This window comes from Fusarium solani, assembly GCF_023522795.1.
Source record: "Fusarium solani strain SB1 chromosome Unknown bctg00000003_1, whole genome shotgun sequence".
Classification (NCBI taxonomy): Eukaryota; Fungi; Ascomycota; class Sordariomycetes; order Hypocreales; family Nectriaceae; genus Fusarium; species Fusarium solani.
Genome location: NW_027072154.1, coordinates 365,317 through 387,957, shown reverse-complemented (window position 1 = coordinate 387,957; position 22,641 = coordinate 365,317). Strand labels below are relative to the sequence as shown.

General features: G+C 51.0%; 9 protein-coding genes across 9 annotated transcripts; 3 read left to right on the top strand and 6 right to left on the bottom strand.

The window, feature by feature from the left end:
• Nucleotides 1-87: 87 nt before the first annotated feature.
• Nucleotides 88-1,218, bottom strand: MRS44_005676 (uncharacterized protein; the record flags this gene model as incomplete). Its single annotated transcript, XM_046272505.2, has 1 exon — nt 88-1,218. One exon carries the CDS (start codon nt 1,216-1,218, stop codon nt 88-90), a length of 1,131 nt encoding a protein of 376 aa, XP_046140770.2.
• Nucleotides 1,219-2,265: 1,047 nt separating this feature from the next.
• Nucleotides 2,266-3,033, bottom strand: MRS44_005675 (uncharacterized protein; the record flags this gene model as incomplete). Its single annotated transcript, XM_046273402.2, has 1 exon — nt 2,266-3,033. One exon carries the CDS (start codon nt 3,031-3,033, stop codon nt 2,266-2,268), a length of 768 nt encoding a protein of 255 aa, XP_046140771.2.
• Nucleotides 3,034-4,062: 1,029 nt separating this feature from the next.
• Nucleotides 4,063-10,799, bottom strand: MRS44_005674 (uncharacterized protein; the record flags this gene model as incomplete). Its single annotated transcript, XM_065621486.1, has 3 exons — nt 4,063-5,302; nt 5,376-9,410; nt 9,472-10,799. The coding sequence occupies 3 exons, from the start codon at nt 10,797-10,799 to the stop codon at nt 4,063-4,065; spliced, it is 6,603 nt and encodes a 2,200-aa protein (XP_065477558.1).
• Nucleotides 10,800-12,159: 1,360 nt separating this feature from the next.
• On the bottom strand, nt 12,160-13,523 carry MRS44_005673 (uncharacterized protein; the record flags this gene model as incomplete). Its single annotated transcript, XM_046281936.2, has 2 exons — nt 12,160-13,341; nt 13,413-13,523. The coding sequence occupies 2 exons, from the start codon at nt 13,521-13,523 to the stop codon at nt 12,160-12,162; spliced, it is 1,293 nt and encodes a 430-aa protein (XP_046140773.2).
• A 1,294-nt stretch (nt 13,524-14,817) lies between these two features.
• MRS44_005672 (uncharacterized protein) lies at nt 14,818-15,732 on the top strand (the record flags this gene model as incomplete). The annotated part of the gene is made up of 1 exon (XM_046272506.2): nt 14,818-15,732. One exon carries the CDS (start codon nt 14,818-14,820, stop codon nt 15,730-15,732), a length of 915 nt encoding a protein of 304 aa, XP_046140774.2.
• A 362-nt stretch (nt 15,733-16,094) lies between these two features.
• On the bottom strand, nt 16,095-17,902 carry MRS44_005671 (uncharacterized protein; the record flags this gene model as incomplete). Its single annotated transcript, XM_065621485.1, has 5 exons — nt 16,095-16,162; nt 16,213-16,732; nt 16,790-17,371; nt 17,428-17,648; nt 17,851-17,902. The coding sequence occupies 5 exons, from the start codon at nt 17,900-17,902 to the stop codon at nt 16,095-16,097; spliced, it is 1,443 nt and encodes a 480-aa protein (XP_065477557.1).
• A 203-nt stretch (nt 17,903-18,105) lies between these two features.
• Nucleotides 18,106-19,145, top strand: MRS44_005670 (uncharacterized protein; the record flags this gene model as incomplete). The annotated part of the gene is made up of 4 exons (XM_046280601.2): nt 18,106-18,163; nt 18,237-18,469; nt 18,517-18,794; nt 18,848-19,145. The coding sequence occupies 4 exons, from the start codon at nt 18,106-18,108 to the stop codon at nt 19,143-19,145; spliced, it is 867 nt and encodes a 288-aa protein (XP_046140776.2).
• A 387-nt stretch (nt 19,146-19,532) lies between these two features.
• On the bottom strand, nt 19,533-21,011 carry MRS44_005669 (uncharacterized protein; the record flags this gene model as incomplete). Its single annotated transcript, XM_046270395.2, has 1 exon — nt 19,533-21,011. The coding sequence occupies one exon, from the start codon at nt 21,009-21,011 to the stop codon at nt 19,533-19,535; it is 1,479 nt and encodes a 492-aa protein (XP_046140777.2).
• Nucleotides 21,012-21,499: 488 nt separating this feature from the next.
• Nucleotides 21,500-22,497, top strand: MRS44_005668 (uncharacterized protein; the record flags this gene model as incomplete). Its single annotated transcript, XM_046280602.2, has 2 exons — nt 21,500-21,557; nt 21,608-22,497. 2 exons carry the CDS (start codon nt 21,500-21,502, stop codon nt 22,495-22,497), a joined length of 948 nt encoding a protein of 315 aa, XP_046140778.2.
• Between the last annotated feature and the right edge of the window lie 144 nt (nt 22,498-22,641).

Sequence of the window (22,641 nt, the reverse complement as noted above, 5' to 3'; positions counted from 1 at the left end):
GAGAATATATGTATTAGATCTCTGGGTGACATTTGAGGTTGAGCTGAGATGAGACGTATTATCTGATTATTACAAATTTCCTAGTACTTATATCAACGGGACCTGCTGTGTTGAGCAGTGAATACCCCCGCCCAGCTTTGGAACCGTGTTGATATCAACCTGAACAACTTCGCGGTCCGGGAAACATTTCTTGAACAGCTCCAGCGCATCGTCATCTGCCTGTCCAACACCAAAGCGAGGAATGATGATGCCGCCATTTACCAAAAGATAATTGGCATAAGAAGCAACAGTTTCGAAAAAGTGCTCGCCACGCAGGTCTTTAGGATGAGGTTCGGCAACCTCGATGATTTCGATCCGATTTCCAGAGGCGTCTGTTGCGCTTTCCAGCGTTTCCCTTGCTTCCTGGTACGCTTCCACGAGGACCTTGTCAGCAGTCTCTGGCATGCGGCCCAATAACACCTTGCCAGGCGAGATGAATCTGGCCAACGCGTCAATGTGGTAGTCGGTCATCTCGTAGCCCTTGATTCCACGAAGCCAGATTGTCTTTTCGATGCCAAGATACTCTTTGAACTGTGCCTCAATGTCACTCTTTGACATCCCGGGATTTCGATTCGGGTTTATAATGGCACTTTCGGTGGCGAGAAGCGTTCCTTGGCCATCAACCTCGAATCCTCCACCTTCAGCACGGAAGCCAGCAGTAAAGACTTCAACACCCATGTCGTTCAAGATACCAGATGCAACCTTTTCATCCCCTTGGCTCTCAAGCTTGTCGCCCCAGTAGTTGAAGCTCAGACTGAGGCCCGCTCGGGAATCATCGGAGAGGTTTTTGACGATGATGGGTCCCGTGTCGCGAACCCAGAGCTGACTCGCCTCCAGAGGACGAACAATGACATTTTCAGATACTGTGTCTCTGGCTTTATCCACGTTTTGGGGCTTGGTATACATGGTGACGGGTTCGAACCGAGCGATGGCATTTGAGATGGCCGAGATTTCTGAACGAGCGTCGCGCAGAATGGCCTCGTCTGGGATGGAGGCGAAATCGGGCCACACAGTGATAGTCTGGGAGTGTTTCGCCCATTCTGGCGGCATGTAGAACTTTGTCCTGGGAGGTTGGGCGTTGGAGGCCGTTGAAGACAACCGAGCCTCAGTTGGAGCCTTTGCTCTGAGCGGCGTGCATGATGCAATGCCGCCGCGCCTATAAACAAGGCTTCTGAGCATGGCTGAAAACAATGATTTGATTCTTTTGATGCGGTGATTCTTTAAAGAAAAATGTTTCCAGAGCAAAAGACCTTGGAGCACTTTAAATGTCAAGAAATAGTTCAAGTTCGTCGGAGGCGGTTGCTTCTCTTCGGGATGTGATTTTCGCCAAGAGGAGGGGAATGAAACATGGCTTCGGAATCTGATTTCGGGGCTAGACATTTTAGAGTTTATATTGCATATGAGCTTCGTTATCTTACTATCTTGTTAGATGCAGTACTAGGGTTGGTCAGTGCCTTGTAATCATACAGTTCGTCCAACCCAGCCACGAGAATCATGAGATGAGCGGAACGGATCTCATCGTTGGGGCTGGTCAAAAGCCTCCGAGATCCTTTGGTGACACCAGAGTCCGCGCAGGCTTACCATGTCTTACCTCAGTTCTCGTACGAGCCGCCATTCCAAATTCCCTGTTCATTGGTTGACTCCCACTTCTCTCTGTGTTTGTAAAGATAATGACTGCTATTGGAATTCGATCAGCCGTTTCTAACAACTTGCGCTACGGTCATAACTGGTAAATGTGCCGCAATGTTGTTGTCATAATCAATGTCGATTCTGAAAGAGGCAATTGTACCGCATCGACTCAGCACATTGACTCAAGTCGGTGGGGCCACTGCACCTACCTACCCTTGCAAGCCTTAACTTTAACGCTTTTAATTCGCCATCTCGTAACATGGGCTCTCATGCAGTCTATTGACTCGATACGGTAACCGGATGCGAACGACGCAAGACAGAATCATATCACCTCAGGGCACCCAGCTGATTCATCCTGGAGGACAAGTTGGCATGTTGAGAATAGATACACCAATCGATTATTGTAGCAAGGGGGTTGCAGGGCGGTTGAATGGTCCATGGACGTCAAATAACACAGAGACGCAAGGTTCGCTATTTATATTTATTGGTCAACATTTCTTCAATTCATGAGTGTAATTTTCGATATATAGCGCCTCCATGATTCTGACTTCTCTCATTCTAACATGAGTGACAGCATATTCCTCCAGATGTCTGTCCTTAACCACTGGCGGCGGCAGCAGCACCACCAGCGCTGCTGGAACTGGATCTCTTTTCCTCCTCACGTTTCTGAAAGTCGTAAATGGATAGTAAAGTCGTGATGACGGTATGCTCAAACATCGGGCCCAGGTCCATGTTAATCTGCAATGTGCCCACCGAGCTGGGTCGCAGACTCATGGTGTGGCTTGTAAAGACTGCCATAATCTGACCATTGGGGTCCTGGAGTTTGAAGTTGTTGTTGCTCAGTCGTGAAGCTGACATTCCATCCACAGCCACGCTGTTGTCTTTCAACCACGTCATTGGGATCGGCTGTCCCATGTTCGGGAGGTTCAACGAGAAAGTCCAGCCGTGCTTGTCCTTGCCGCGATACGACATCTCAGTCCATTGAACGTTGGCAGGATCGCCGAGACCGATGCGGAACCTCTTGCTGTCGCTGTTGTAGTAACTGCTTGCTTCAGGAAAGTAGCAAGCCGCGACCGAGGCCCCTCCCGCGGTCAAGGCCAAGTCTGGATGCTTTTTGGGATTCTTTGAGATTTCGAGACTGTAGGCAGAGGGACCGTCGGGTACGTTGTCGGGCTTGCACTCATACCGGCTGTGAAAAGAAGGCTTGGTGATTTTGAATCGAGCAGCACCATGCATTTGGCCTTGCACTTCGCTATGTGGAGGATGATACATAGATTGACCCCGAGGGGATCCATACGTAATGTGTCCCTGAGAATGGCCTGGTGGCGGAGCGTAGTGCTGTGGTTGTTGGTATGTCACAGTCATGATGGATTTTATATGTTGTGGATTCTTGAGATTGAGATTGAAGGTGAAGGAAGAATGCAGGCGAAGGTGAAGTTACCAATATAATAAGATAGCACAAAATCATGGGAGAGCACATAGATATGTATCCAACTGCTCTTGAGTGTAGTGAAGATCATCATGGCAGGACAGAACGGAAATAGAGCGATCGACGCTATGAACTCATATCTGAGTCAAAGAAGACCACATTCAGCATTTCGCAACTTGGCTTCAGTGCAAGCTGCAGATAATTCGGGCATGAGGTGGAGTTGAATGCCGTCATTCCAAGTCTCTTTGAGCAAGCTGAATAACATTGTGTGGCTGAAGAACTAACTAAACAAGGTGTATCGCACCGCTCAATCTCGTGCTGCAAAAGCTATTGGCGAAAAAGCGGAATGACATCAGCGTGCCCTGGAACAACGAAACGCTAGAACTATTAAGGAAAGATAATCACTGCCACACGTAAAGTGCGGCTGGGCGAGCCATTTTCTCTTCGAACGGAATCCGATCGGATTCACATTCTCTCAGGCGGGTGTGTGCTACAGATGCAATAGCGAAGACCCAAGCATCACGGTTCAGGATTGCTGAACTTTGTCAAGGATATACATACCCAGACTCATCTTTTGTTATACGGACAAAGCTTAGAGAAAGGTTAGACCGGAGAAAGATTCGTGAGCGCCGCACACATAAAGTGCACCTAATTCCCAAATAGTTACGTCTTACCTTATCATATCTACTTACATACTATCCAATGCGTCTATCCGACGCTAGAAGGAGGCCGTTTTAGCCTCATCAGTAGAAAGTCATACAAATTAAGTAGAATAGTTGCCTATTATATCGGTTCATAGTTGGGGCTCACACAACGACTTGCCATTTATAACATTATGAGATTGCATTGAGGTAAGAAATTGCACTAAATCAATAGGAAATTGTAGTCCCTCGTGTCAATGTCACAAACCCCAAGTCTAGCCTGAGATACTAGTAAGAACGTAGGTAGACTATTCATCATCGCTGTCAAATTCGCTTGCCACCCTCGCTGCCGCCATTTTTGCTGTCAGTCTCTCCAACACACTTGACAACTTTACCTCTCAAATCCTTGAGGATCCTTTGCCATCTGCACGCATAATCCCTTGTGCTCTCTTCCCGGAGTCTCTTCCATTCCCATTTCAATGCTACTTCAACAGAACAAACGCCACCCCAGCTCTCAACCTTGTCCGAAGCCTCTGTCGTGCCGTTTGAGATCCGTTTCTGCTCCATATATCGGCCAAAGAACAGCCATTGTAGAATTACAATGTCTGGGCTTGCCATTCTGCCTCTGGAATCCCTTGGATGGCAGAGGTCGTAGGATACCGTTGCACCGTTGCGGACAAGACACTTGACTGCCTCGACTTGGCGGTTAGAGACTGCAGCAGTCAATGGCGTGCCGTGATCGTTGCATTCGTGTTCGATCATGTCGACTCCGAGTGCAAGAAGGTTATCGATCGCTTCGACCAAACCCCAGCCCGCCGCTCGGCACAATAGATTGTGGTTTCCACTGTCTGCAACGCCGCAAAGTTGACGGAGCCCAAGCTTGCTCAGAGATGGCCGAACGAGGTGCAGATTCTTGGATATTGCCACCAGTCTGTGAGTGCCCTCACGGAAACAACTGTGAGGCCACTGGGCCATCTCGTGTGGACGTAGAAATTGCCAATTTCTATCCAAGAGTGACTTCAGGTAGCACGGAGGATGGCTGGCTAGGATCCAGTGCATGGGGGTTACTCCATCGGTGTCTCGTGAGTATAGGCTGGCCCCTTGCTCGATGCAGCGTGAGAAACTTTCCAGAGCAACCTCTTTTCTTGCTGGGTCAGTTTCGAATTTCGTCATGAAATGCAAAAGACTTTCTCCCTTATGGTTTGTACTCGTCGGGCTCTCGTGATGTGGCGTGAGAAGATCGACCAATCCAAACTGACCTGCCTGATACGCAGACATGAGAGGCGTTTCAGCAAACAAATCTAATGGATTGGCACGAGCACCACGGCTGAGGAGGTCTTTGGCAACTTGGAGGGAGCCGGATAAAGCTGCAAAGTGAAGTGGTGTCCTGTTTCCAGCATCTACCTGCTCAATATCGGCTTGACTGTCAATCAGGGCGGCACAGGCCTCAAGGTTGTTTCTAGAGGCCGCAAGATGAAGTGCAGTTAGCTGATGCTGGTTGACGAGAGCGGACAGTGCCTCACGCGGTGAAGAGCTCCTTTCGACAATACGGCTTGACCCGTTCCTAGGAAACTGTTAGCTGGGTTCAGCTCGGCAACTATTTGACAACCTACAAATTCAGTTGGGAGCTGACGTACGTATTGTGAAGCCAGTCCAACAAAATCCTGAGCCCTTCAATATTGTTGTAGATGACAGCAAGAAAAAGAGGATTTGGAACCATGTCAAGAAAAATGCCTCCTTCTTCTAAAAGTTTGTTCAACAGCTTGTTCAAGAGACTGTTGAACATCGGATGAGCGACGGCTGCTTCGAGAGCGGTTAAGTACTGGCCCTGGTAGGGTTGAGGAAAGACTGTCGAGACCGTTGCACCGGAGTCAACCAGCCACTGAACAATCTTTGGATCTTGTTGGTGACAGATTGCCACAGCCAAAGGAGTTACAGGGACTCCGTCATACAGTTCAACGTCTATCGGGCATCCGAGGGCGTGGATTCTCTCACAAGCCGCGACGTCTCCCCGCAGAATGGCATTGCGCATTGCCTCTGCTAATAGCCTCAACGTCCCTGGAGACTTGATAGAAGAACTTGATTTTTGGGGTTCTTTAGAGGAACTCTGGAGGGCTTCAATCATGCTTTCATTTCCTTTTGCGTATGCGTACACCAGCGGCGTGTGGCCTCTATCGCAAGGTTGATGCTCGGCGCCGAGGTTGATCAAGGTTTTGGCCGTCTCCAAGTGTCCTTGATCAGCAGCAAGATGTAATGGAGTTATGCCGTTGCGGTTTGTGGCGTTGATGTTTCCTCCACGGGCCTTGATAAACTCGATCGTGGAGGACCGACCAAACCGAGCAGCATAATGCATAGGAGTCTCGAGTACATCGTCGCAGCACTCTAGATCCGACAATAAGCCCTGGCTGAGATAAAACTCCAGGCATTCTGTGGTGCCATTCAACGCAGCTAGGTGCAGTGCGTTACCACCAACAAACTTCTTGGTGCCGAAGACGCTGACCCAAGTTCGATCCCAACAAGGAGACTGGTAGTTGATTGCCGCGATCTTTGCGAGTATTGAAAGGTGGCCAAGGCGAACCGCTTCCAAAGCCGCATCGAATGGATATGATCCCCGAGCCCATGGGTCAGCTCCAGCTTCAAGAAGCATCTCGGTGGTGCCGATGGCTCCTTTGCGAATGTGAAAGGCGAGGGGTGATCCGGAATTGGCAGACAAGGGAAGATTTGGATCAAAGCCCGCCCCCAACATTTGCTTCAATTTCCAAGCGCAGCCCTCTCCTTCATTCCGCCCTACACAAAAGTGAAGAGGCCCACATCCATTCAACAACTCGTTCCTTTGTGTCATCTTCTCTGGGTCTGCGTGTTTCAAGAGAAGCGCGAAGACCGTGTGGCTGACTGGGACGTTGGGAAAGCAGGCGAATTCAAACGGAGAGAGTTCATCAAGCCTTGAATGCATATCGACCCCCTTGTCGATGAGCAAGGATACCATCTCCACATCGTCGTATAGGATGGCAACGGATAAAAGTCGTATTGTGTCGGGCTTGCCCACCGCACTGTCCCAGTGTCTTGACTGACCCATGATGTGCCGCATCAGGTCCGAGAACGAGTCCCAACGGATATAGAGTTCTGGTTCTTCCACTGCTTGCAATACCGTCTTGTACATCTTGGTAGCTGTCAAGGCAACTGCTGACATGAACGGGAGCAACCCCGACTCCTCTCTTTCTTCTTCGTACTTGGCCATGATTCCCAGTGTGATGAAGGCGCAGGCGTAATCCTCGAGCCAAGTCCATGTGTTAGAATTTTGGCAACTCATGACACTTCTGGTCACCTCGAGACCTAAGAATGACCACAAAATGCTCGCTTCCTTGGAGTTTGAGACAGCAGCGTCGGGAAGCATGACTTCCAAGTGCCCGCGGCCTAATCTCTCTAATGTCACCCACCTGTCCACAGCCCGAATTAAGAACAACTCGAGCGGCGTCCTGAGATCCTGTTTCCTTCGTTGGCCCAGAGGAAATAAATCTCTGAGCATTCGAATACACTCAAGAGGGGCGTATGTAGGAACATAGTGCAGCGGATTCCCCGTGATGTCGTCCATGCCGTCCACCTCGATGTCGGCATCTAGCAAATGTTTTATAATCTTAGGTGACCCCATTTCCGCCGCTGCTCGAAAGATAGACTTGCCGCTTTTCCAGAATGCTCTCGAGTCGCAGTGCTTGAGGAGCAGTAGGACAATTCTTATTTGCCTATTGCTCAAGGCTGAGCAGATTGGCGTTTCATTTCTTGACGAAACCATTTGCAGAGCCTCTTGTCTAACTTCGAGTCTAACGAGAAGATTCAAGATGCCCATGTCGCCTTTTCTCGCAGCTCTATGCCAAACCGTCTCCTGGGCCTTGTCGGGCACAAGCGTAGAGGCGCCATATGCCAATAACACTCGGAGTTCGTCCACATTATTACAAAAATGCGCTGGAGTTCTTCCGTTTTCATCAGCCATGTTTGCATCGAGGCCATATTCTAGAAGTACATGTAGCACATCTAGTGAATTGTACTTTACGGCCAGGTGGAGGGCGGGTCTCCTGGTCCTTTCGATGTGAATCCCAACGTCGGTAGATTTGACCAGTTCGGATCTGCTGCTTTTCAGAAACCGATCCAGCTCGACGCCGTTGTTATTCACGATCCATCGGGTCACGAGCTTAACAATCTCACCATCGCTGAACCCGGCTGTCGACTGGTGTATTGATATTTGGTCCAAGTCCTTGACTCTCATGATTGTCGCCCAATTGTAGGTCTTGGCGTACAAGCGTGATGCTGGTGTGTCTTTAGTCTCCATGGTCGGAGGGCCGAGAGCCTCGAGAAGGCTCACAACGCCCTGTCTGTCGCTGTATTCGTCACAGCTCTCAGTTGCCTCCCAAAAGTCGCCGTACCGTTCCTTAAAATGGCGCAGGTCCTCCTCTCCAATGGCAATGCGAGCTTTGACGAGCTCGGCGGCAACCCCTAGACCGTTTTGATAGGACAGCCACATTGCAGCAAGGGACAGAGATGAGTACTTCTCCTCCTGGTCACCCATGAAACACAAGTGCGGATTTGCCTTGGCGCTTAGCAGAACTTGGCTAGATTGCCGTCGTCCAAGCAGTTGGCCCACCGTGTCGAAAAAGTTGGCTTTGTCGAACAGGTTGGATTCCGGGCCATGAAAGGTGAAAATCCCAAGGCCAGCGATTGCACAGTGCAATGGGGTACCGAATTTGCCCTTGAGATTCACATTTGCGCCTTGCTTGAGTAGGTGATCGCAAAGTTCTGGCATCCCCAAGGCAGCCGCCATGTGTAGAGGCGTAAAGTTCGGCCGAACGACGTGAGAAGGGTTGAAGATAGCATCCATTTTACTGAAACTTGGTGTCTCAAGCCATCGATCAGCAGCGCGATACAGCGATGAATGGTCCACCGACATCGAGTGAGCCGCAAGCGTCGCCGCCCACGAGCAAAAGCTGGGTGTTTTTGGGAGCTGGAAAAGGTCATGGATGCGCTCAAGACAGCAGCCTTCACCAGCCTCGCGTGCATAGAACGGCCAGAACGTCGCAGCATGTCTGTAGAAAGGATACCGCAAGTCTCTTTCATCCATTGCCTTGATTGCCTTGCCTTCTGCAGCGTTGATTGCTTTCAGTAACTCCTCGTGGCTCTTGAGGGTAAGGTAATCAAGACAGAGAGATGCCAAGAGACTGCAAGCCTTTTCCCGAGAGACACCGTACGTACTGAGCATGGGATACTTGAGGCAGTTGCCTTGGAGGTATTCTTTCACTGAAAAGTGCGAAAATTCAATGCCAACTTCATCGCAGCCCTCGTTACCATGTGACACTTTTCTTGTCCGAACGAGGCTGCCGCAGTATCGGAGAACTTCCTCGCCGTCCACGATATCCTCATCCGGGAGTTCCTCCCAGCCATCTTGGAGTGAGATAGCCTCACATATTTGTCGGAGACTGAGGTGTCGATGATGAGGCGAGCTGATCAGCAGCAGAGTTCTCTGCACGAGTTGTCTGATTTGTTCATGAGACTTGTTGATTCTGGCCAAGATGCGCTCATAGGTGGCGGGGAGTGTTGGCGGCAGGTCGTTCAATGCCCTTTCACGAGCCCCATCCGTTGGAAGCCCGCAGAGATGATCGAGTTGGCAAGCCACCCACCGAAACCTGAGCTCTCATGTATTAGCACCGGATAACTCCGAGAGGTGGACTTGATTCGGGCACTTACATCCCGCTAGCCCCATTCACCAGCCTTGCCCTAATTTTATCCTTCAGCGCCAGGTCTTTGAGCCTCAGCTTTCTCAAGGCGATGCGCTGATCTAGTTCCCGGGTCACATAGCGGTCGATGTCTTCAGTGTGGGCTTCGATTTTCACATTTTGAAACTGATCTTTCAAAATTTCTTGTATGGGGAATTCATCTCTGCTTAGCAAGGCCAAGTTGAGCGTCTCATCTTCAGGGGATGGGAGGAGGGCTGCCAGGCTTCCCACGCATTCTTCGACTTGCTCGGCGCATTCGTCGAGCCCGTCAACAATAAGATATACTCGATCAAATGAGGAGCACATTCTTCGGAGAATCTTGATCAACTTCTTCGTCGAGGGCCCCGCCTGAAGTTGGCGTTCCGATGTCAGTTCGTCGTGATACTCCCTCAAGATCTCAAACGCATTTTCATCCTGCCGTGCGAGTTGAGAGCAAAGAGACGAAAGGATTGAGATAGGCTCTTGGGTTATCTCATCTCTGTATGTACAGAAGAAATATGCCAAGGCTGTCCCTGGATTGGGGGCATTCCTCTGCAGACACTCATCAACCATGGCGGCTGCAAGGACCGATTTGCCAGCGCCCGGAATGCCGCTGCACCAGATTTTCGACCCGCGCGTCGTATACCACTCCTCAAACTCAGGGCCTCGAGTGAGCCAGAGGCCTGTGAGGCCTTGTCGTAATTCCCTGTTTGTGTTGAACTCGGAGTATGGGTTGGTCTTGGTGAAGAATTTGAGCACCCCTTTCCTCTTCCTGTCGAGAACGATCTTTGTCTCGATATCCAAAATCTTCTTGGCAGTAGCTTGTACTTCATTGATCTCAGAAATCATGTTCGATTGCTGGGAAAGGAGTGACGTCAACCTGATCCACGAGTCGGCTGCCATTGCATGACTCATTGTCTGCTTCTGGCGCTCTAGACCCTGAAGAATCTCTTTGGTCTCAGTTGACGAGAATGGCCATTTGAGGGAACCTCGAAGGCTTTCGAATCGCGAGTCGGAGCCAATGTCTGACTTCGCATCGTCAAGGCGACCCCGTAATCGTGTGAGGAGCTCCTCGCATTTGTACAGGAGATGTAGTGTGACGTTGGACGGCGCTTCGGTGGCATCGGAAGACTGCGCCTCCGCCAGTCTAAAGGCAACAAAAGACAAGCGATGCAATACAAGAGAAAGATCCCCGATCTCGCGAGAGACATCTTCAACCTCTTTTCGCGCTCCTTTGGAGCTCTTGACGTACTTGAGGGAATAACGAAACACCAGGTCGGCAAGAGACACCAGACCTGCAATGCTGGCCGCAGCCTCCATGCCTGGCTTGCTGAATAAAACGGTGGATGACGAAGATAAGAAGGCACTGTGTATTCAGAAAGACTTGTCGTGTTTGGGTTGAGAAGAGGGAGACTCGATAGAATTTGTGAGGGGAAATTCGTACTTGTCTTCGAAGCCCAACGCATGGACCGCAGCCTGCCTGACAACAGCGAGCGAGCCAACAACCAACAACCTCGGGAGCCTGTCTACCCATAACCAACTCAGCCTCGCCCCATCAAGGGGCTTATTTTGGTATGTCGTATGTTTGTTCAGCCACAGGAGGCAGCCACTTGTTGAGTTGGCAAATGTGCCTGGTATCAGAGTGGCTTAGTACCCTCTTATCTTTTTATCCTTCTGGCCGACGCGAATCTTTCACGCCGTTTTACAAATTTCTCGTGAATGCATCAACGACCCGACACGCTTCGCTTCGCTGGGTCTAAGCATTCCATTGGCCATTTGTAATATGGAATGGATCACTTAGTTAAAATGCTGTACAAGGCCAGGGGGCGGGGGCCTCTGAGCAACTCAACAGAAAAAATACTGCCCCAAACTGAACCGCCGAGAAATCCCAGCAAACCGGACCAAACGCTGCAGCCTTGGGCGTTTTCTTCCTTGCTATCGATATCCCGATCCTTGCTCTTGTCATTAATGGCGCCCCCGAAGAGGCTATCACCGACGACAGCAAAAGACACAGTTGTTATTCCACATCACCATATTGAGTTTGAGATCCATACCCCTGATATCATCAACGTTCTGTGCGGAAACATGCAAAGAAGGAGCTCGATTATATATACAACCGGGTGGGTTTGACTTTTTGGGTGGATCTCAACTTGAACGCTGCAATCAGACGGTTGATGATTGATTCAACTGGGATCCCAGAGACAATCCCGTTCGTTCGACCCTTGGAAATGTGTCTTCACTGTCCTAGTTGCTGTTGTCTAGCACTCACTTTTTGGCGTGTGTGAACTTGGTGATGCTTCTAAGAGAAGCCATCAGCCACAATAACAAAGAACACAGTTATGCGCTCACTAATGACGATGTAGTACACTAACATCACATGTCCTCATCTGAGGTATATCACCACCTATGGTAGAGCTCTATTCACTTGCCGATAAGGATACTTGTCTTACGAGAACTATGCTTTCCGCTAAGTGCATTCGTGCCATTCTACACACTGTTCAATCCGACTTAGAAACTCCACTTGGCCAAAGCCCAGTCATGTACGCCCGCATCGGAGATCAGCATAGTCAACACAGAGACGAGCCCCCGTTTACCCAGTAGAATACTAAGCATATCAAAGTGCTTTAACGAATATATCAGCGTTGAAGCGAGCAGGCAAAGTAAAGTGAAACCTCGTTTACTACTTCAGCTTGAATATTTCATCCAGCCTCGCGTTCGTCAAGGCTATCTCATCGTGTCCAAATAGCCACGGCTGGAACTCCTTACCGCTCAAACTATTCGGATTTGCCTTGTCCAACGCCTCATCCATCTTCTCGTCGCGAGCAGTAGCCGCCATGGACGCAAACGCAAGGTCTCGGGCTTCTTGCTCGGGTCCATCATGCAAGTGCCAGACACGGCTGGAGTCTCGGGTCGCCTGCTGCACCAGCTCGGCTCGCGGCTTGCGGATGGCCTCGTACGCACGCATGAGAGCTGGAATGTCAGACGGGTCTTGAGCATGAGCCAGACATTCCGCGAGGCATGCGCCATCCTCGATAGCTTGCGCTGCGCCTTGTGCTAGGAAGGGCACCATGGCATGGGCTGCGTCCCCCAGTAGCACGACTCTGCCGTTTTCACTGACCCAAGTAGGCAAGTTAGGCAGGTCGGCAATCTTCCAGTTGAGACAGCTCTGAACCTTGGACAGGACCTTTTGGATGATTGGATCAAAGTCTTTGTAGTGTTGGCGCATCTCTTCTAGGTTGCCGGGCTCGTTCCACTTGCCAGGCGTTGCGAGGCCACTGGGGTGAGACAGGACAAGGTTATACATGGCACCCTGACGAATGGGATAGGCCATAATGTGGTGATTAGGCCCAATCCAACAGTTGGCGTTGATGTCCGTCATGAGGTGGGAAATGTCCGGATCAGCAGACATGATCTCGACAGGGACGGTTGCGCGATAGGAGCAGTTGGCCGCCGGGTTTGGCTCAACGATCCTCCCGAGAAGTGCCTCCCGCGTCTTGGATCGGATGCCATCTGCTCCTACCACCAGGTCAGCCGCCAAAATCTCCCCGTTTGCCAGCTTCACGCTTGGGTCATCAACGTTGACCGACTCGACGAAGCAACCAAGGCGAATATCGACACCCAACTCCTTTGCGGCGTCAAAAAGAAGCCCCTGAAAGTCGGCTCTATGGATGAGCCAGTAAGGGGATCCATACTTTTCCGAGAGGTGAGGGTGCAATGGCGTCGTTCCCAATAGCCGCCCCGTCTCGTATCTTTTGAAGGCAAAGTGCTGAGGCCAGACAACCCTCTCTAGGAACTTGTCCTTGAGGCCGTAGCTGCACAATATTCGGCTTGAATTGGGAGGGATCTGGATACCAGCACCGACCTAAGGGACAGGAGAGTTAGCTTCAAGTCCGGGTCCTGGACGGAGGAGCGAGGCGTCGCGTGTGTTCTCACCTCGGATAATTCTGGAGCTGCTTCAAGCACCGTAACCTGATGGCCCTTTTTCTTGAGAGCGATTGCGGCCCCAAGGCCTCCAAGGCCTCCACCGTTGATGATGACTTTCATGTTGCAAACTGTGATATTTATTCGACTTCCAAGCTGTGGGTGTGTTGAAGTTGATCCATGTGCAAGAAGGCCGTGGAATTGTCAAGTCGCGGAGCCTCTTATCTGTGGCAAGCACACATCAGAGCGGATATGAATTCGGCAGTTTGCTCAGATGGAAGAGCCACAACCCGTTCTTTGCCGTTCGATCAAGTCTTTTGCCCATTGCCCCGGATGCTCAGCCGCAACATGTCATTCACGGAATCTTTGCCGCCATTCCCCCACAGCCGGAAGCAATTGGTTCCGAACACAATCCCCATCAGCCCCGAAACTGACCTCCGAGTCCGCAATTCCCGGGCCTTGGTCACGGAGGTTTGTTAATTGGTTCCAGGATCATTGTTCTACTGTGTGGCCATGACTGTAGTTTGTGCTGGCCTATCCTGTCTTTGGGATCCTGGCTGCTACACCATCGCAAATTCTACGACTTGGGAGCTGATGCGGCCTGCCCAATCTTTTCCAATACATTCTCCTTCTACCCGCGACATATTTCTCCATCGTGGGTTTGGTCAAAAGTTGTACAGCTAAGTAGGAACACTATTTAGCTGGGTAATATCTCCAGCTCCAGACACATGCCGGCAATGCCCGCAAATTGCAGATGTAATATGTCCTGTGTGGTCATTATCTCCAAAACGCCCGTGTTTCTCTACTAAAAATTGCAGTGAAACATGTCCCTATCGTCATAAGCTATCTCTTGGTTCTGTTGACGCATAAGTTTGGTGTTTGAAACCGGTACCGGGTCGCCCGGGGCTTCGCCGCTGGGCCGTTGTGTTGCAGATTGTGCTGCAACTTGTTTTCAGCTCTAGTCATAGGCGACGGCCTGAACCAAGGTATGCGGTAGCAGGTGAAAATCTTGCAAGGCAGGGTAAGGAACGGAATACTGATAGATGGAGGCTAGGCGGCAGAGCTACCCCACAAAGTGTCGAGCATGCGGATCTGCATCCGCCGAGCGGATCCTGGATTGCAATCCACCCCCGCAAATTGGTTCTCGTGGCGTCTACGTTAGCGGATGATGGTTGAAGCACTCTCGATCCCAATGCGGGGAAACCTCTCCCCAGAGAAAGACTGAGCAGCTAAGGGATGTTAGGTTCTTGGCTTTAATGGGAGGAACAAGTCCAAGGACGGACAGTATAAAGCTAGGCTATGTTCCACGACTTCAGAGTGTTCAGCATCCAGCATCGCATCCTGCTATATCTTCCCCCTTGTCACCAACTCAATCTCACCTCGTCTCAGCTCAAGCCACAGCTGGCCCCGGTGCATCATGTCCGCCGTCAAAGAATTCACATATCAACCCCTTGCCGATGGCATGCTCTTCGGTGAAGCCCCTCGATACCACAATGGCCTCTTATACGTCAGCGACATGATTGGCCGCACCATCTACACCATCAACCCAAAGTCTGGCGAGAAGACCGTCTTGGCCAAGGTTGACCAGCAACCCAACGGCATGTTTTTCCATCCCGACGGGTCGCTCATCTACTCGTCCATGTTTGATACCAAGCTCTATCAGCTCAAGGATGGAAATACGATGCTTTACGCCGACCTCTCCAACATCATGTCCGGGTATTGTGGAGATATGTACATCGACAGTGTTGGAAGGGTCTACCTGGACGATACAGGGGCTCGAGTCCTCCACGGAGAAGACCCCTCGCCTGGTCGCCTCATCATGGTAGATACGGACCGTACTGCCAAGGTTGCTGCAGAGAACCTGGTCTTTCCGAACGCGCTGGTAATCACCGAGGATGGGAAATCTTTGTTTGTGGCCGAGACGTTTGGACAAGGGCTCTTGAAGTTTGACGTTGGGCCTGGGGGTGAGCTATCCAACAGGCAACTCTTTTGGTCTCCCTCCTCTCTACCAGACTTTGCCGAGAAAGAAGCCGCCGGGAAGATGGTCAAGATTGACGGCGGATGTCTGGATGCTGAGGGCAATATCTGGCTCTCTTTGTTGGGCTACGACCAGTTCATCCGCCTCGACCAGCGGGGCAACATCAACGCTCGAGTTCGTGTGAGCGGACACGCTACGGCGTGTTATCTGGGAGGGGAGGATGGAAAGACATTGTATCTAGTGGTCAACCAGGTCCCGGATGGAGAGAGCATCTTTACCGCCATGGTTGCCAAGAAGACGACTTGTGCGGTTGGCTCGGCGAGGGTAGATATTGGCGGTCCACGTCGAGAGTGAATGTTAAATAGTGATATATACTACTGAAATACCTAATTAAGCTCTCATAACCGTAAAATTGATTCCTTAAGACATCGTTGTGAGCCGCGATACCGCGGCTGCGCGGGACAAAATGTCCCTTGTCTATTCCTATTTTCCTTTCTCTGCTTCTATTTTGTACTCTTCTTGGTAATGAGAAGGTTAGTGGAGGATCAATACCCCCTTTCCGAGAAACCCCGATGTTGTAGCTAAGCAGCACCTTGACACGTATATTCAGCTGGTCTGAGGGAGAAGCATCATGTGATAGAAGGCTGCCCGATCTCGTATTGTCTTGTCGTTGCACGAAAGCCCTAGTGTTGAAAAATCTTCCCTGCATCTCATATCTAACAGCAGCTACCGAAATCTTCATCCGTCACTGTAATAGTCTTGAGCTGAGTAAACTCCGAGATTCCTATTCATGGTTAGCCAGAAGCTCAAGTGGTGATCAGGATTACTGCTTACCCCACGGGACTCCAAAGCGTCCCCAGCCACTTTCCTTTGTTCCACCATGCGGTAGATGTGCCTCGTCGTGAACCGTCATGGAGTTGATGTGAACTGCCCCCGTGTCAAGACGCCGAGCCATCTCGATGCCTCTAATGACGCTGGAAGTAAAGATACTGGACGATAATCCGTAGTCTGAATCATTAGCCAGATCGATAGCCTCTTCGAGCGTCGTGAACGGCACTAGAGTCACCACAGGCGCAAAGGTTTCCTGACGCCAGATGGGCATATCCTGCGTGACCTCGGTGAGCACCCGCGGACTCATATGAGAGTTTTCTGTCTCCATGCCCTTCCCAAAGAGGAGCTTGGCGCCTCTCTCGAGTGAGTCTTCCACAAGCACTTTTACCTTAAGAACATGCTCTGCAGAAGCCCCAGGTTGGACTTGTATCTTTTGTGCAGCCACGGCTAGTTTCTCTGAGAATTGCTCCATGACTGAAGCGTGGACGATGATCCTCTCGGTAGACATGCAGATCTGGCCATGCTATAGATTTATCCGTCAGCTTGTAACAGGTGAGCCGACGTTCCATTGTAAACTTACGTGGGCGAACGCTCCTGTGGCCACAGCCTCAGCAGCCTTGGTCAGATCTGCATCTTCAAGCACAATCTGCGGCGACTTTCCACCCAGCTCCAACAGTACAGGCTTGCAGCTCTCTGCCGCCTTGGCGGCAATGATCTTGCCTACGGCGGCGCTCCCTGTAAAGTTGACCTTTCTCACGCGCTTGTCACTGATGAGAGCATTAAGCACCCCTGGTGCATCTTCCCTCCTATGCTGCACAATGTTGAGGACACCAGGAGGAAAGCCGGCGTCTCGAAACAGAACCCCTATATAGTTGTGCACCAGGGGCGTCACCTCGGAAGCCTTGAGGATGGCGGTGTTGCCACAGGCGATTGGGATTGCCACCGCTCTGATGCCGAGATAGAGGGATGCATTCCAAGGTGCGATGCCTAGCTGGACACCCAACGGCTCTTTGATGACCATGGCATAAGAGTTCGGCTGCTTGCTAGGGAGGAGAGTTCCAGTCTCGGAGTCCTGCACGTGGAAGGCTAATTCCTGGAGGAGGTCGATGGAGCTCTGAATGTTGATCTGCTGGATGACAAAGTCATCGATAGGGATTTCCACCTGCTCCGTCAGACTCGATTATTGACAAATTTAAAAATTATAGCGCTTCTTCTTACCTTGAGTATGCTTTCTATCTCGCGCCTCCGCTCCTCGAGAAGCTTGGCTGCCTTGAGCAACAGGTCTCGACGCTGCCATATCGTAGTACGACTCCACTGGGCGAATGCTCTGTACGAGCTCTTGACGACGCGATCTACGTGTTCTGGTAAAGCTGCCGAGGCAGAAATGGATTTTCCAGTCGCGCTGCTCGTTATCGATCCATAGAGGTACTCTGTTTTCGCTGTGTGAATTCATGGTGAAGGTTGGTGCGTCTACTTGGACTGGACTGCATATCAGGTTGAACCGAAGCGTTTTATCGCGCTTCGTCGGTTTCTTTAAATATTTGTCTGTCGCGAAAAAGTACACCAAGCCTCCGTGAATGGTACGCCCCAGGTATGATTCTAGCATACCTAATCAAGAACTTCTGCTCGGTTTAGCTTTACCATCAGGAAGTGTGAGCAACAGCTGTGATGACAGGGGCGGTAGATGATCCATCGCATCTGCCGAAAAAGGCGGAGGTGAGTTAGGCGGCGTTCTAGAGGCGGGAGTAGATCCGCCGGGTGTCCGGCAGCATAGCCGCTTTCATTTATCTCGACTTGAGACTACCTTGATACATTTATTAGGCATATACAAGTCTTAATTTACCCGTAGTTGATTATAGGCACAACCCCTGTACGTTGACACTTGTATTCATCACCATGCTAGGCGACTTTCCCTTGGACGGTAAGATTGTGGTCATCACGGGCGGTGCCTCAGGTACGTTCTTTACTCAGCAACTACTCGCAAGTAAAACTCAAGAACTGACGAGTTCTGCTCGTGTCTTGGATAGGAATCGGCCTGGCCTTTGTTAAGTTGGCCTTGACAAGTGGCGCCAGAGTCATCATCGCCGACCTTGCCCTGTCACCAGCAGCTGAACCCCTCGTGCGCAACGACCCCAACGTCCGCTTCATCAAGTGCGACGTCCAAGAATGGGATAATCTTGAGGCTTTGATTCCCTTCTCTGAGAAGGAGTTTGGTGATGTTCCAGACGTCTACGCCGCTAACGCTGGTGTTGGAGAACCTGTAAGTGACATCCCCTTTGTGTCTTTCTCCTGGTCTGACTCTTCAAGGAATGGTCAAGTTTCTGGGGTGACCGTGAGACTAAGAGATATGCCGAGCTCGACATCAACCTCGGTCACCCCATTAAACTCAGTCGCATCGCAATCCGGGCGTGCCTCGGAAAGAACAAGAAAGGCGTCGTCCTCATCACATCATCCATCGCAGGAGTCAATGGCCATTTCGCGACGGCTCTCTATGTTGCAAGCAAGCACGGAACGATTGGACTTATCAAGAGTCTGGCCAAAGCTGAAACTGAAGCCCAGGTCAAAGTTGTCGGAATCTGTCCTGGGTAAGTGTTTATGAAGTAACAAAGTGTGAACTGATCTAACCTGTGAATTCTAGACTTGTCGAGACGCCTCTTCTCAAGAGCATTATGGAGAGCCAAAACGGAGATGAAACTGGCACCATCCTGATAAAGCCGAGTGAGATCGCCGAGAGGATGAAGGACCTGATTGAGAAGGGAACATACCGTGGGGGAATAGCTTTAGCGGTAGCCAGGCCAGGAGACGCGACCATTGTGGCTGATGGATCGACCAGTTTGCTCGAGGATCTACTACCTTCTGATCTGGAGGTTATGAGAAAGATTATTGCAGCTGAGAGGGGAAATGGTCCCGGAGTATATGGGGGTAAACAGCTATGATAACAAACAGCCCACCGAATATGAACGAAACTACCTAGATCCGATGAGTCGCAACTTAGACCTGGGCACGCCTTGTTCTTTCAAACCTACCTCAGTGTAGCAGCTTCGTCCAGGATATTTTATTCAACCACAGCCAATTGTCATGAAGGTGCGCCAGGCAAAGCGCCTAGTTGCTCTTTAGCTTTGGAACCTCGCAAACATGATCTTTGTGCCTAGTATCACGGGCAGGAGTCTTTATCCAGTGTTGTTAACGCACAGGAAATTCTATCGAGTCATTTATACGAATCTATGAATAACAAGATTTTACTACTTCTACACTACTATTGAACATGACATGTTGAAGTACGATCACTGCTTCTCATCGGCTGCCTATCAGCCAAACCCCTGTCACACCTTGGCACCACCAGAAGAAAACTCAAGTCCAGCAGTGATGCTTGCATGCTTTGCACGCCACAGGTCGTAAATGTAGTTTGTGCGGCCCTTCCAAGGGCCAGAATCTCCACACTTTGGCATGCTCTTCTCGGCCTGCTTAACATATGTCGCGTCGAGATCCCAAAGCGGCCGCGGCTGGACATTGCTGGGAAGCCGAGGGACAGCACTTGACTTTCCCTTTTCCTGAAGATGCTTGAGAAGACGGCAGATGAGATGTGCTGTAACGTCGGCGCCGAGAGTCCACGAAGCGTTGACGTAGCCGATCATAATGGCTAGGTTGGGCACGTCGCTCAGCATGGATGCCCGCCATGCAACCTTGTCCGAGAGCTGGACGAGTTCCCCATCCACCATGATTTTGATGGCCCCGCCGACTTTGAGCTTCAGGCCGGTCGCGGTGACAATGATGTCTGCCTTTAGCTGCTTACCCGAAGAGAGGATGATGGCATCGCCTTTGACTTGGCTGATGCGGTCCGTCACCACGTTTGCATTGTCCTCCCGGATAGCCTTGAAGAAATCTCCGTTGGGGCTGAAGCAAAGTCGCTGATCCCATGGTCGGTAGAGAGGCGTAAAGTGAGGGTCCATGGGGACATGTGCTGGGAGCTGCTCCCCAACCCAACGCTGAAGCTTCGATCTCGCAGCGCGGGGAAACGCGCGACAGAAGTAGAAGATCATAGCAGTCGTCCAGATAAATGCCCAGCGGCTGAGCTTGAAGGACCATAGCTCCGGTAACATGCGATGGAACCACGAATTGCCGGTGCTGTTGTCGATGGACAGCATATACGTCGGGCTCCGCTGCAACATCGTCACCTGCTTCGCCTTGCTGGCCAGGTTGGGTAGAAGTGTGATGGCAGTGGCGCCGCTGCCAACGATGACAACCTCTTTGTTGGCGTAGTCCAGATTCTCGGGCCAGAACTGCGGATGAATCACTTGTCCGTTGAAGCTGTCGAGGCCTGGGATGTCGGGTGTCCGTGGCTCCGTGTAGTCGTAGTAACCTGTGCCCAGGATCAGAAACCGCGCCTGGTACTCGAGAGTTTGACCCAGATCGGTTTCAACTACTAGACTCCATGACTGGTCCGACGAGTCCCAGTTGGCAGAGATAACTCTGCGCTTGAACTGCATGTGGCCATCAATCCCCTCCTTTTCAGCCGCGTTGCGCAGATATCGCACGATGGATCCCCCATCAGCAATGGCACGCTTTTCCACCCAGGGGAACCAGCTGAAGCCAAAGCTATGCAGGTCCGTATCAGATCTGATACCTGGGTAGCGGAACAAGTCCCAGGTGCCTCCGAGGCTGTCGCGGCCCTCGAGGATTGTGTAGGTGAGATTTGGGAGCTTCTCTTGGATGTGGTGGGCGGCGTTGATGCCGGATATTCCTGCACCCACGATGACAACGTCATATACGCCATCGAATTGCCGAGCTGACTTGGTGTCCATATTTGCGTGCGTGATATGTAAGGATGCTTGGTGGGGATGAATGCGTGAATCAATGACGAGTCTATGCTTGGTAGTAGAACATGGCGTTAAAATAGGTCGATATCCGGCTCTCATCTAATTTGTTTTGCAGTTTTTGCGGATGTTGATCCGGATACTGTTGTCAAGAGTGTCTGGGGAAGCGATTGCCGGTGGAGTTGTGGTCAAAAGGGGAAGAGTCGCCACACTATCTAACCTTGCGGATGAGCATCCGGGGCGGCTGAGGCGGGAACACCATGTTTGGATTTCAAACCCGCGGAGAAATCTGGCAGAAGTCTGGGGAAGTTGGGGATGTGTTCCGGCTTCTCGGGCTCGGTGCGAGCGAGTGAGTCTACAAATACATGGCCGGGATATGCCCTGGTAATGACCCTGTCTCACTGCAACTCAACATCTTCACTCCACATTACAGAACACCTATCACTTGCTATCGACTACAAGGATCTATACTCAACATGGCCCCTAACAGAATCGACGTCCACCACCACTTTGTCCCCGACTTTTATCGTCAAGGTCAGTTCTCTGCCACGCACATTCGTTGTCCTAATCTCACCTCCCTCCAGCTGTCATCTCCTCTGGCGGAGACCCTTCAGGTTGGTTCGTACCTGATTGGACCCCAGAGTCAGATGCCGCCGTCAACGAGAAGTTCGGCATAGATGTTACCATCCTGTCGCTGACTGCCCCGGGTGCCTGCATCCTCAAGGACCCGGCAGCATCGGCAGAGCTCGCCCGCAAGGCTAACCTGTACGCTGCCAAATTGCGAGACGATAACCCCAAGAAATACGGCTTTTTTGCCGCTCTGCCGAACCTTCTTGATAAGGAGCTGGCCCTTGCCGAGATCGCCTACGCCCTCGACACCCTCAAGGCGGACGGTGTGACCTTGTTTACCCGTTATGGGACTGATAATCACTACCTGGGCCACCCCGATTTCAAGGACATCTGGGCTGAACTCAGCCGTCGTTCCGCCGTCGTATTTGTCCACCCTACCCATCCTGTCGATACGAGCCAAGTCAGCGGTCTTCCTCAGCCAGTGATCCGCTACCCCTTCGAGTCTACTACAACCGCCCTCGACATGATATACAACAAGACTGTCCGCAACAACCCAAACTGCAAGATCATTCTCTCCCACGGAGGTGGCGTGCTTCCCTACTTGATCGGAAGACCAGCTAGTATCCTGCCCAAGTCCAAGGGAGAGCTCGACGAGTTTCTGGACGATGCTCGGAATTTCTATTACGATCTAGCCGTGGCTGGCTCGGAGAATGTGCTGCGGGTTCTGGAGAAGTTTGCCAAGCCGGGACATCTCCTCTACGGCAGCGACACGCCTTATGCCAATGACGGGATTATCGATTTCCACACGAGTGGGCTTGATTCGTACAAGTTTGGGGATATGGACTTGATTAACCAGATTAACCGCGACAACGCTCTCTCTTTGTTCCCCCGTTTTAAGAATTGAGAGCGGAACTTGATCCGGGGCCGCAAAGATTTGGATGTATGGTTCAGACAGTATCCTATAGTTTAACAAATTGAACGTTGGCTATCGTGTGGAAGAAATTTACGGCAGTTGAATTGCACGTTAGAATTGTGCTTGAGTGCTTCT